A 9404-nucleotide genomic window follows, 5' to 3' on the forward strand; every position below is an offset into this window, starting at 1 on the left:
TCCCGAGGCAGTATGGTATGAACCAAATTTTGCTGATATAGAGTGTAGAAATCTACCCAGCATGAGATGATTTCCTTGCCATAGACTCTCCTCTGCCTTCTTGAACATATATATGTGAAGGAAATAAAATATTTCTGACCACCCTTTTGTAATTTGTTTGTCCATTTCTCTACTGAACAAAGTTATTTAATGACATTGATTTGCTGTGTAGAGGTTAGTCTTTTGGATGGTTCCAAGGCACATTCTCTATAGATTTGATGTTTCAAGGCATATTTTTTTAAAATTCTATTATGCTTCTGTTAATACTGAAAATTTCAGATCAGAACACAAACTGAATTTGGATGGTTTGATCATTCCCTTTCACATTAATGATGTCCAAGATATACACACATTTTAACCAACAGAAAGAACAACAGTTTCAAAGCCAAGTCCACAGGAGGATGTTGTTAAGATATCACCATTTTTACAACACTTGGAGCAGTAGACCGAGCGACCACCTAAGTGTCGTGGGTGGTGATTTCTATAAGCATCATCTCCTGGAGTAGAATAACTACGTTATAGAAAGGATGCTTAACTAAACACCCATAGGCCATAGCTATATGAATCATAACATCGAAATGTGTTACAATGCTAAGTTACAACAGCAAATAAACAGAACTCGACTACACCATCATTTCAAGTACTCTTAACACAAACACACAGGTAAACAAGCTAGCTAGATAGATTGAAAACAGGCCCTAATGAGTACAGAGGTTAGAACACCCAACTATCAGATTTCAACATTGTCACACAGCTTCAAAGTAGTTATGCGCAATAACTTAAATCCCCCTCAAAACCACCTAACCTCACAAATTGCACATCACTAATAATTATGGAGTGAAACTGTTGAGATTATTATGCATAGCATGCAAAGCATATGAGGGACAAATACAAAACCTAATACAAATGATGCAGGTGTTCATACAAATGTAACAAGCAAGCATGAACGTGAGGAAAACCGAAATCCACATTAATAGCAGCAAGAGATATGGAGACATAACTTCAAACATGTCTGCTCAATCAGCTACCTTAGTACCTAGCTACATGTATATACAATTCCATAAAGGGGAAACCTACACAAATATGGCACACCCATATCATTGTAAACACAAAAACTTGCACAATTCATATATACCACACAGAGCAGGTTATCAATCATACAACAATCAAGTAGCACACGAATGAGAGGACGACGAAAAACCACACAAAACAGTTGAACACAAGGCCACTTACAAGCATCCCCTGTAGCAAGAGAAGTGGACACATAAGTCATAACTTCAAGCATGTCTGTTCAATCAGCTAGCTATCTAACTACATACAATTCCATGAAAAGCAACCTAATCTCAAATATGCCACACCCCTATTGCTGTAAAGCACAAAAACTTGCACAATTCATGGATTCCGCGCAGAGCAGTATCATACAATAATCGAGTAGCACACTACAAACATCAATTCTACAAAAGCATTGAATAGAATATGCAAAACAAAGTAGACAACATTACAAGAAAATGAATACTTAAGGATAATAGTAGCCAATGTTTCCTGGGCATTATTCAGGAACCTGATTCCTCATCCTACGATACTAACAAGAGAAGTAAAACATAGATATCATATACTCACTACAAATTGCCCATTTTAAGCCAAGAGACTTAAATATCAATTGCCACTATCAAAATTGCAACCCTAAGCAACATTAAGCCATCAATTAATTAATCGAAGATCACCAACAAAAACGCAAAATTCAAAATCCCCAATTAATTTGAAAAAAAAGTTTAAAATTCACTGAATCACAGCGGGATATATCGTTTCAAGTAGGGTTTCCCGGCAACAGCAGCTCCCACCACCACGCCTCCGAGCGCTCCGGCCAGCGCCGCCGCCCTCGGCCCCGACGCCGCCTTGTACAGCGCTCCGGTGGCCAATCCCGCCACGACGCTGTTGATCACGTCGTCCGTGTCCCTCCACGCGACCATGCCGCTCTCGAGGCCGGCGTACATCAGCCCGATCACGCCGCAGCGGTTCCCGATCTGGCGCCCCCTGTGCCCCGAGCCGTTGAGGATCCGGTTGATTTTGAGCTTCGTGGTGTCCGTCGGCTCGATCGCCTTGACCGCGGTGGCGAGGCCCTGGGCGGCGCCGCCCGTGGCGCCGGCGAGGTAGCCGATTCCGGTGTAGTAGGTGATGTTCTCCCCCCAGGAGCGGCGCTGCGCGATGGATTCCTCCTGGAAGAGGAACTCCGGCTGCGTGGGGAGGTGGTATAGGGTTTGGGAGGGGAGGTTGAGATCCTTGTAGGGGTTGTAGAGTCGGCGATTTGAGGTGGCTTCGTCGTCGCTGTGGCTGCGATTGGGGGATTGAGGGGTGTACGCCATGGGAGGAGAGGGGGTTCTAGAGAGAGAAAAGGCGTAGAGAGAGAGAGTTTTAGGTTAAAATTTTTGGGGGTTTTAATGGAGAAGAAAGGTATAAAAATTGGAAATAGACGTGGCAATTTTAGGTCTTTTTCTGTTATACTTGTTTTGGGGGCTATTGCATGTGGCTACCTCACTTTCTTGTTAATTGCACTTTTCTCCCTATTTTTGACCAAAATTTAATACTCCTCTACTTGATAGTCGTGTTTTTTTTTCTAATGCGACACTCTCGTGAGTGTGCGCTCACGAGACGTGCGGATCCTACATTGGGGTCTGGGATGATTAGAGGTGCCCACGGTTCAGGAACTAGCGGTTACGGTCGGAACCGTCGGTTTTGGTTTTGGAAATTATTGAACCGGAACCGAACCACGAGGGTGTTTCGCGATTCCGTTCCGATTCTAAAACTGCCGGTTTCGGTTTTCCGACGGTTTTTTACGGTTCCAAACCGCCGGTTTTTTACGGTTCCGGATTGATTTCACAGTTTTCCGGCGGCAGTTTTTCGCGGTTCCGGAATGGTTTCGGTTTGAAAACTATTGAACTTGAATCGAACCACGGTTCAAAAATCGACGATTTCGGTTCGGATAAATTCTCACGGTTTCGGTTCAGAACCGTAACCGGCGGTTACGGTTTCGGTTTGAACCGCCGGTTCAGTAAACCTTGTGCAGGTCTAGGGATGATGAGGCGACGACAACAATGAACGAGGAGGAGACAACAACGGTATAAGAAGGGAACCGATGCGGGCGCGGTGATGGATGGGGAAGAGACGACGATAGAAGAGGGAGAAGGGAGTCCAGTGATAAGCACCTAGTAAAATACTTACTTACCTATATTATGACTAAATCATTCATGCATTAAAAGTCGTATTACTACTTCAATATAAGATCCTTTGACGACTAGTAGAGAATATACTATATTACTCCATATGGATGGTTATATGCCCTCCATTCCCAATCAATAATTCTAACTCTTCATTTTGCAAAAGAAAATAGGAGTACTACTCCATAATTTATTAAACTTTTTTATTAAATTGAACAATACTTAATTAATAGTAGTAACTACAATAATGATATTATTTTAAATATTTTATTATTTCAATATAAGTGGTTCTTATTTTTTTTCTTTCCCAAAAATAAATTATTTCAATATCTCCTACTTATTGTCTACCTTTATTTTATTTTTTTAAATTTATTAAAAACACATCTTCTCTCTATTTATTAAAAAATTAAAATACATTTTCTCTTAATTGAATGTTATAAAAATTCCATCTAAATCACAAGTCATCCAATAAAATCATCTTAAATGTAACGAGGAATAGTATTTTATAGTACTATCACTTTAATTAATTTGCTAATTTAATAAGAAAAGCCATCCAATAATATAGTCATCTTAAATGTAACAAGGAATAGTACTATCATTTTAATTAATGGAGTAATTTAATAAGAAAAGTCTACAAATTTACTAGTAGTAGTAGTGATTTATTAATTGTATTTAAAAAAAAATATTAATTGTATTTAAATAAAAATACCAATCAATTTGAGATGTTGCATCAGTATCTGCTACAGACGACAGTTGAAGCAATGAACCGGCCGCCGCAGTGGAAGCAGCTTCTCCGCCACCTACCGCCGCCGCCGTGCATAACGGCCCCCACTGCATTGCCACCAATCACACGCTCACCATTTTCAATTCATCAAAAAGTTTTTCCCCATTCTCCCAGCAACCAATTCAAGCAATTAAGCTGCAAAGCTCAAGTCTTTGCCGACAGTGATGAGCATTACTACTGCAGAAAATCGCTCAAATATTGGGACAAATTCTACCAGCGCCATCAAAACAAGGTCTCTTTCGATTCTCCTTTAATTATCAATGCTTCAGCACTTGCAATTTTGATTGATTTCCCTTTTTGTTTGCAGTTTTTCAAGGACAGGCATTATTTAGGTAAAGATTGGGGTAAATATTTTTGTGATGATGATGGAGGGGTTTCTGCAGAAGGGAAAGTTCTTTTAGAGGTAAAGTTTGGATCTTTGTAATCATGGAGTAGTTCCTTTTAAGGTGATTTTCAAATAGGTAAATGTAAAGCATGCAATGACACCAAATTTGCTGCCTATTTTACTTATGAATCATTTCATGATTGGAGTTGTGAGCTGAAATTGAAGATGGTTGTTACATTGAGGTGTATTTTGATGATTGGCAGGTTGGTTTTGGTGCTGGTAATACTATTTTCCCTCTGGTTTCAGCCTATCCCACGCTTTTCGTCCACGCCTGTGATTTTTCGACCGAGGCATTGAATCTTGTTAAGGTTTTGTTCTCTGTCTTCGTTGCTTTAGGGGATTAGAAGGTTTATATAGCCATTTGTCTCACTTTTGTTGTCCAAATAAATGCAGTCTCATTCAAATTTTGATGGGAAGCGTATGAATGTATTCACTTGTGATGTTACGAAGGAAGATCTTTGCGACAGAATCTTGCCGTCTTCTGTTGATCTTGTAACCTTGGTTAGTGAGTGAACTGCTCTGATTATGTTGTGAAGTAGTATTTGAGAAGCTATTGCATATCATGTTCTTCGTGTGAGCTTTTCTACTCGTATCTTTATGCAGATTTTCATGTTATCTGCAGTTTCTCCAAAGAAGATGCCTTTCGTGCTACAAAACCTGAAAAAAATACTGAAGGTTTGTTGCAATTAGCATCCTTCCCTTTTCACTCTTCTAGCTTCTGTTTTTTTTGTGCAAGGTTAATGTGTGGCTCGTTTTCGCAGCCAAATGGTCACGTTCTAGTCAAAGACTACGGTGTTGGAGATTCTGCACAAGTAAGAAAATGATGCTATACTTGTGTTCAGTATCTTGAAAGGCACCGATTATGATGTGTTTCAAATTAGTCCGCACTTCCACCTATTCATATTCGTATTAAGTAGCTCAAATTTTCAGGTGAAGTTAGAGAACAGAAATCAGATGATCAGCGATAATTTTTATTATAGAGGCGATGGCACTGTATGTATCTGCACCCTTCTTACTTTTGTTCAGCTACTTTTTGACACTATGAAGTTCCAATGACTGTTGGTTCGTTTGCAGTGCTCGTTTTATTTCTCTGAAGATTACTTATCAAATTTGTTTGCGGAAGCTGGTTTTTGCATCGTGGATCTGGATACACACTGCAGACAAGTAGTTAACCACTCTCGAAATATGACATTTGACCGGTATAATCAGATTTTGCTACTTCTGTCGGTTCTGTGTACAGTGTCCGACTACACTCAGTGATTGAAATTTCGTTCTTGCTTTCCATTAGGCGCTGGATACGTGCCATTTTCAAGAAGATCGACTCGTAGTTACTTGCAACAGTTTGTCAATTTTTAACAGCTTCTAAGGGTTTTCGATCCCAGTCGTGATTGATACAAGAGATGGTTACAAGGTAATTATACATATTATCAATTATTTCTCAAGTAGTTCGTTTATTGTAACTCGTTAGTATACATGTTGATAACCTAAGAGGCTCCATTTCAGGGAATATGTCAAGCTTCACATTAATGGATGAAAGCAAGCAGACGATGGGCCCGTTAAAATCTTAAAATCCTGAAGTTCCTGATATTTTGTTTTAAGGAAACGAATCATCCATCGGTTCTTATGTAAGAGAATATTGAAACGATAAGCGCCTTTGTAAAGCTGGCAGGAAAATAAACACAGCCAAAACAAGATTTTGACAGCCCATTTGCTTTGCTTTGCTGTTCTGTTTATACATCGGCACCAAACCCCTTCTCGTTTTGGTAATCTCTTGCTCGCTCTTTCTCTGTGTTTAAGCTCAAGTTTCAGGCTCTGCGGAAAAAGGAAAATGGTAAAATTGTGCATCTCTCGTAGTCGTATCGGTCCATGTGAGGCATTTAGTAGAATCTGTCTTCAGGTTTGATCTGTGAGTCTGTTTCTCTTATCCTATGCAGTTCAGGTAATATCACCGAATCAAGATCCGGTCGATCTCTCTTCCTCAGTTCACAGCATTGTAAGGCCAGTTTCGCCATAGCTAGGGCCGCCTCGACTGGCCAGTCCTTCACCGTCCGATCAAGCACCTCCGCAAACTTGCCATCCTCAATTGCCGAGTCAACTACATAGGTCAGTCCCATAGCTGGCTTCGCGGTAAGAATTTGCAGCAACACCACACCGAATGAATACACGTCCGATTTTGTTCCCAGCATTCCCGTCTGCTGATACTCGGGATCTATGTAGCAAAACGTGCCCGCTGCTGCAGTCATGCAGCATTGAGTGATGGAATCCGCCACTGCTGTTGGCACCAGCCTGGATAGGCCGACGTCACTGATCTTGCTCACGTAATTTCTGTCCAAGAGGATATTGGCCGGCTTGAGGTCACGGTGCACGAGGGGCTCTGGCCTTGTCCGGTGCATAAAATTCAGGGCGGTGGCGATTTCTTCGGCTATCCTGAAACGGTCCCTCCACGACAACGGGGAGGTGCCGTTTAGGCAGTTCAGCCTGTCTTCTAAACTTCCGTTTTCCATGTGCTCGTACACGAGGCAGCCATACTCCGGGCAAGCACCTAACAGGATAACCATATGGGGATGCCTCATACGGCTCAGCACCTCGACCTCTCTCTGGAACTGCTTTTCGCCTTGTGACATGTCTGGCCTGAGAACCTTAATGGCAACGCGTGTGTGATCAAGGCTCGCTTTAAAGACAGGCCCGTATCCGCCCTCACCGATCTTTTCTGAACCAGCAAAGTAATTTGTCGCTTGTTGGATCTCTTCCATCGCGTACTTCCTGTACTGGACCTCGGTATGTGCTAGCGCGTGAATCGCCTTCTCCTTTTCTTCGGCCTCCACTCTGAATTTCTGCTCCGCAGATTTTCTCTTCACCGACTCCAGCTCTGCTATGCGCTGTGCCGTCTGTGCTAGCTCGACTGCAGCCTGACACTTCAACTTCTCCCTCTCAACCATGGCCATCGCCGTCTCTTGGGAATGGTCACCGTTGATGGCGTCCTGTGACAACACAACTGGTAAGTATCATGAACACCTAATGTTTATTTACAAAATTATCTCCGTTTACTTACCTTATCCGAAGCCGTCTCTGATTCTTGACAGACTGCATTATATGTCATTGTGATTCGCTTCATGTCGTGTTTCAATCTCTTGAGCTCGTCCTCTACGTCCTGTAAATACAGAGGTTCGTTGTTGAGCTCGCTACTATCTCTTTTATCCTTATAATGACGAAAAAACTTACAGCGGTTTGTGAGCAGCTCGAAGACTCCGCCATCTGGTCTAGATGTTCGTACGATACATCCGAAGGGAAACTCTGCATATCCGAATGATCACTGAAAGAAGCCATGGAATACGGTGGGCTGACGTCTTTGGTTCGGACTTGCTGAAGATCGTGGTGCTTCATCGACAGTAGGACGTCTGGCACATTCGAGGCGAGCTTCTTTGGTCGAGGCATATGCCTGCCTTCACCCTCGCTGGCCCCGAAGAAATTGCTTTTGCTGTGAAAGCTGTGGCCTAAGCCCGTAGATTCATAGCTAGCGTTTGCTGACTCCCTCGGCGTCATCTGACGAGACTCTCTGCTGTTGAAAGTCGACGACCCGAACTTGCCCCCTTCCAGTTCGGACGTGTAAGAGAAGGAGCTTTTCCAGCTCTCCTGACTGTAAACAGACATTGCCGATCAAGAAAAGAAACAAGAACGAAATCAGCGGTGTACACAAAGTTCTTACGGGCGAAATTTTGCAGGAAACGGGCTTTCTTGCGAGCCAGAGCTGGTTGTGCTGCCGGGAGTTCCGGTTTCGGTGGCAGATTTCACTTTCTGTGCCTTCACCTTCGACACGGAGTACACGTTGCAGAAATCGGGCGCGATCTTCATTAAAGAACTCGGGACATCGGGGTTCTTGAAGGCCCTGAGAAAGAGAAGAGTTCAAATCTACCATGGAAGAATGTAACCAAATGATGGAGCTAGGGATGCTTGCTACCTTGCTAAGGCACCTCTACTCGAAGCTCCTACGACCATGTTCACGATGGTGTTCCGGCTGGCAAACTCTGCAAGCGTGGTTGCCACGTCGTGGCCTTGCAGAACCACCTCTTTTACATGAATCTGCAGCCACCAAGATAAAAGAAACAAGGTAAGTTCATCATGAAGAATTATGATGCAATAAGAGATGTTGCACTATGATGCAATTCAGTGGCGGATTTCGGGGGCGAATATCTAGGGCTTAATTTTCCTTTAGGGTCGGCCAAAAACGCCATGCCCTCACATTTGGAGATTCATTTTTTGAAAAAGAAGACGTTAAACGGTGTCGTTTTGGGATTTTTTTAAAATAAAAAGTTGCGTTTTGAAAAATTACAATTTTACCCCTCGTTAATTTTTAGCGAACATTTTTCGCTCTTTGTTCGTCCACTTCACACCACAAACAATTTCCATCCAATGGATCCGACCCCAAAATTATGTTCTAGATTCGCCAGTGGTGCATTAGAGGTTCTGGTTCGGGAATTAGGTTTGTCGTTTACCCCTTTTCGAGCACAGAAACCGCGATAAGTAAGGAATATTTGTTGTGCTTCAGCTGGAGTTGGCTCTCTGCCCTGAACAGCATCTGCAGAAATATTTTCCCTATATTAATCCATCAAATCCAATGACCTAATTTATAAAAAAAATTAAAAAGAGAAGAAACACATACGTGAATCAAAGCCTTGTTGAATTTTAACGTGGGCAAGGAGAAGGTGGTTGTCTTTCAACCTCAATTTTTCGAGGGCCCATTTCACGGCGGCTTGGCTGTTCTTGTCTTTGTCGATGCCCACCGCCGTCGAAATTCGGCCCTCTTCATACATATTTGCCATTATTTATATTTATATAGAGAGAGAGACGCGATGCAAGGGCGGAGCAGCGGTGGCGCTGGACAGCGGCGTGGATCTATGCTGGTTGTGCGCTACCGCATCTGCTCGCCCATGCACGTCGTCGAGCAGATGGAGAGTTTTGGCGTCGTTGTCGGGAAATTTTG

General features: G+C 42.6%; 3 protein-coding genes across 3 annotated transcripts; 1 reads left to right on the forward strand and 2 right to left on the reverse strand.

Moving 5' to 3' along the window:
* Positions 1 to 1528: 1528 nt before the first annotated feature.
* LOC125208668 (mitochondrial import inner membrane translocase subunit TIM23-1-like) lies at positions 1529 to 2480 on the reverse strand. Its single transcript, XM_048108320.1, has one exon. It carries the CDS (start codon positions 2400 to 2402, stop codon positions 1827 to 1829), a length of 576 nt encoding a protein of 191 aa, XP_047964277.1. The 5' UTR covers positions 2403 to 2480; the 3' UTR covers positions 1529 to 1826.
* A 1527-nt stretch (positions 2481 to 4007) lies between these two features.
* On the forward strand, positions 4008 to 6092 carry LOC125204972 (uncharacterized methyltransferase C3H7.11-like). The gene is made up of 10 exons (XM_048103748.1): positions 4008 to 4270; positions 4346 to 4441; positions 4627 to 4731; positions 4817 to 4924; positions 5027 to 5098; positions 5185 to 5235; positions 5354 to 5416; positions 5498 to 5622; positions 5712 to 5834; positions 5927 to 6092. The coding sequence occupies exons 1-9, from the start codon at positions 4016 to 4018 to the stop codon at positions 5749 to 5751; spliced, it is 915 nt and encodes a 304-aa protein (XP_047959705.1). The 5' UTR covers positions 4008 to 4015; the 3' UTR covers positions 5752 to 5834; positions 5927 to 6092.
* Positions 6093 to 6101: 9 nt separating this feature from the next.
* On the reverse strand, positions 6102 to 9243 carry LOC125206523 (U-box domain-containing protein 52-like). Its single transcript, XM_048105771.1, has 7 exons — positions 9084 to 9243; positions 8917 to 8999; positions 8382 to 8503; positions 8130 to 8309; positions 7646 to 8060; positions 7476 to 7574; positions 6102 to 7404 (listed from the first exon to the last, which is right to left on the reverse strand). Exons 1-7 carry the CDS (start codon positions 9241 to 9243, stop codon positions 6301 to 6303), a joined length of 2163 nt encoding a protein of 720 aa, XP_047961728.1. The 3' UTR covers positions 6102 to 6300.
* Positions 9244 to 9404: the final 161 nt, after the last annotated feature.

The sequence above is a fragment of the Salvia hispanica genome, chromosome 2 (assembly GCF_023119035.1).
Source record: "Salvia hispanica cultivar TCC Black 2014 chromosome 2, UniMelb_Shisp_WGS_1.0, whole genome shotgun sequence".
Taxonomy (NCBI): Eukaryota; Viridiplantae; Streptophyta; class Magnoliopsida; order Lamiales; family Lamiaceae; genus Salvia; species Salvia hispanica.

Coding starts and splice junctions, on each gene's coding strand:
- LOC125208668 (XM_048108320.1), bottom strand. CDS start 2,402: ATGGCGTACACCCCTCAATCCCCCAATCGCAGCCACAGCGACGACGAA.
- LOC125204972 (XM_048103748.1), top strand. CDS start 4,016: ATGAACCGGCCGCCGCAGTGGAAGCAGCTTCTCCGCCACCTACCGCCG. Junction 4,271..4,345: donor ACCAGCGCCATCAAAACAAG/GTCTCTTTCGAT, acceptor TTTTGTTTGCAG/TTTTTCAAGGACAGGCATTA. Junction 5,236..5,353: donor GTGTTGGAGATTCTGCACAA/GTAAGAAAATGA, acceptor TCAAATTTTCAG/GTGAAGTTAGAGAACAGAAA.
- LOC125206523 (XM_048105771.1), bottom strand. CDS start 9,243: ATGGCAAATATGTATGAAGAGGGCCGAATTTCGACGGCGGTGGGCATC. Junction 8,504..8,916: donor GTTTCTGTGCTCGAAAAGGG/GTAAACGACAAA, acceptor TGGTGGCTGCAG/ATTCATGTAAAAGAGGTGGT. Junction 8,061..8,129: donor TTTCCTGCAAAATTTCGCCC/GTAAGAACTTTG, acceptor GTCTGTTTACAG/TCAGGAGAGCTGGAAAAGCT.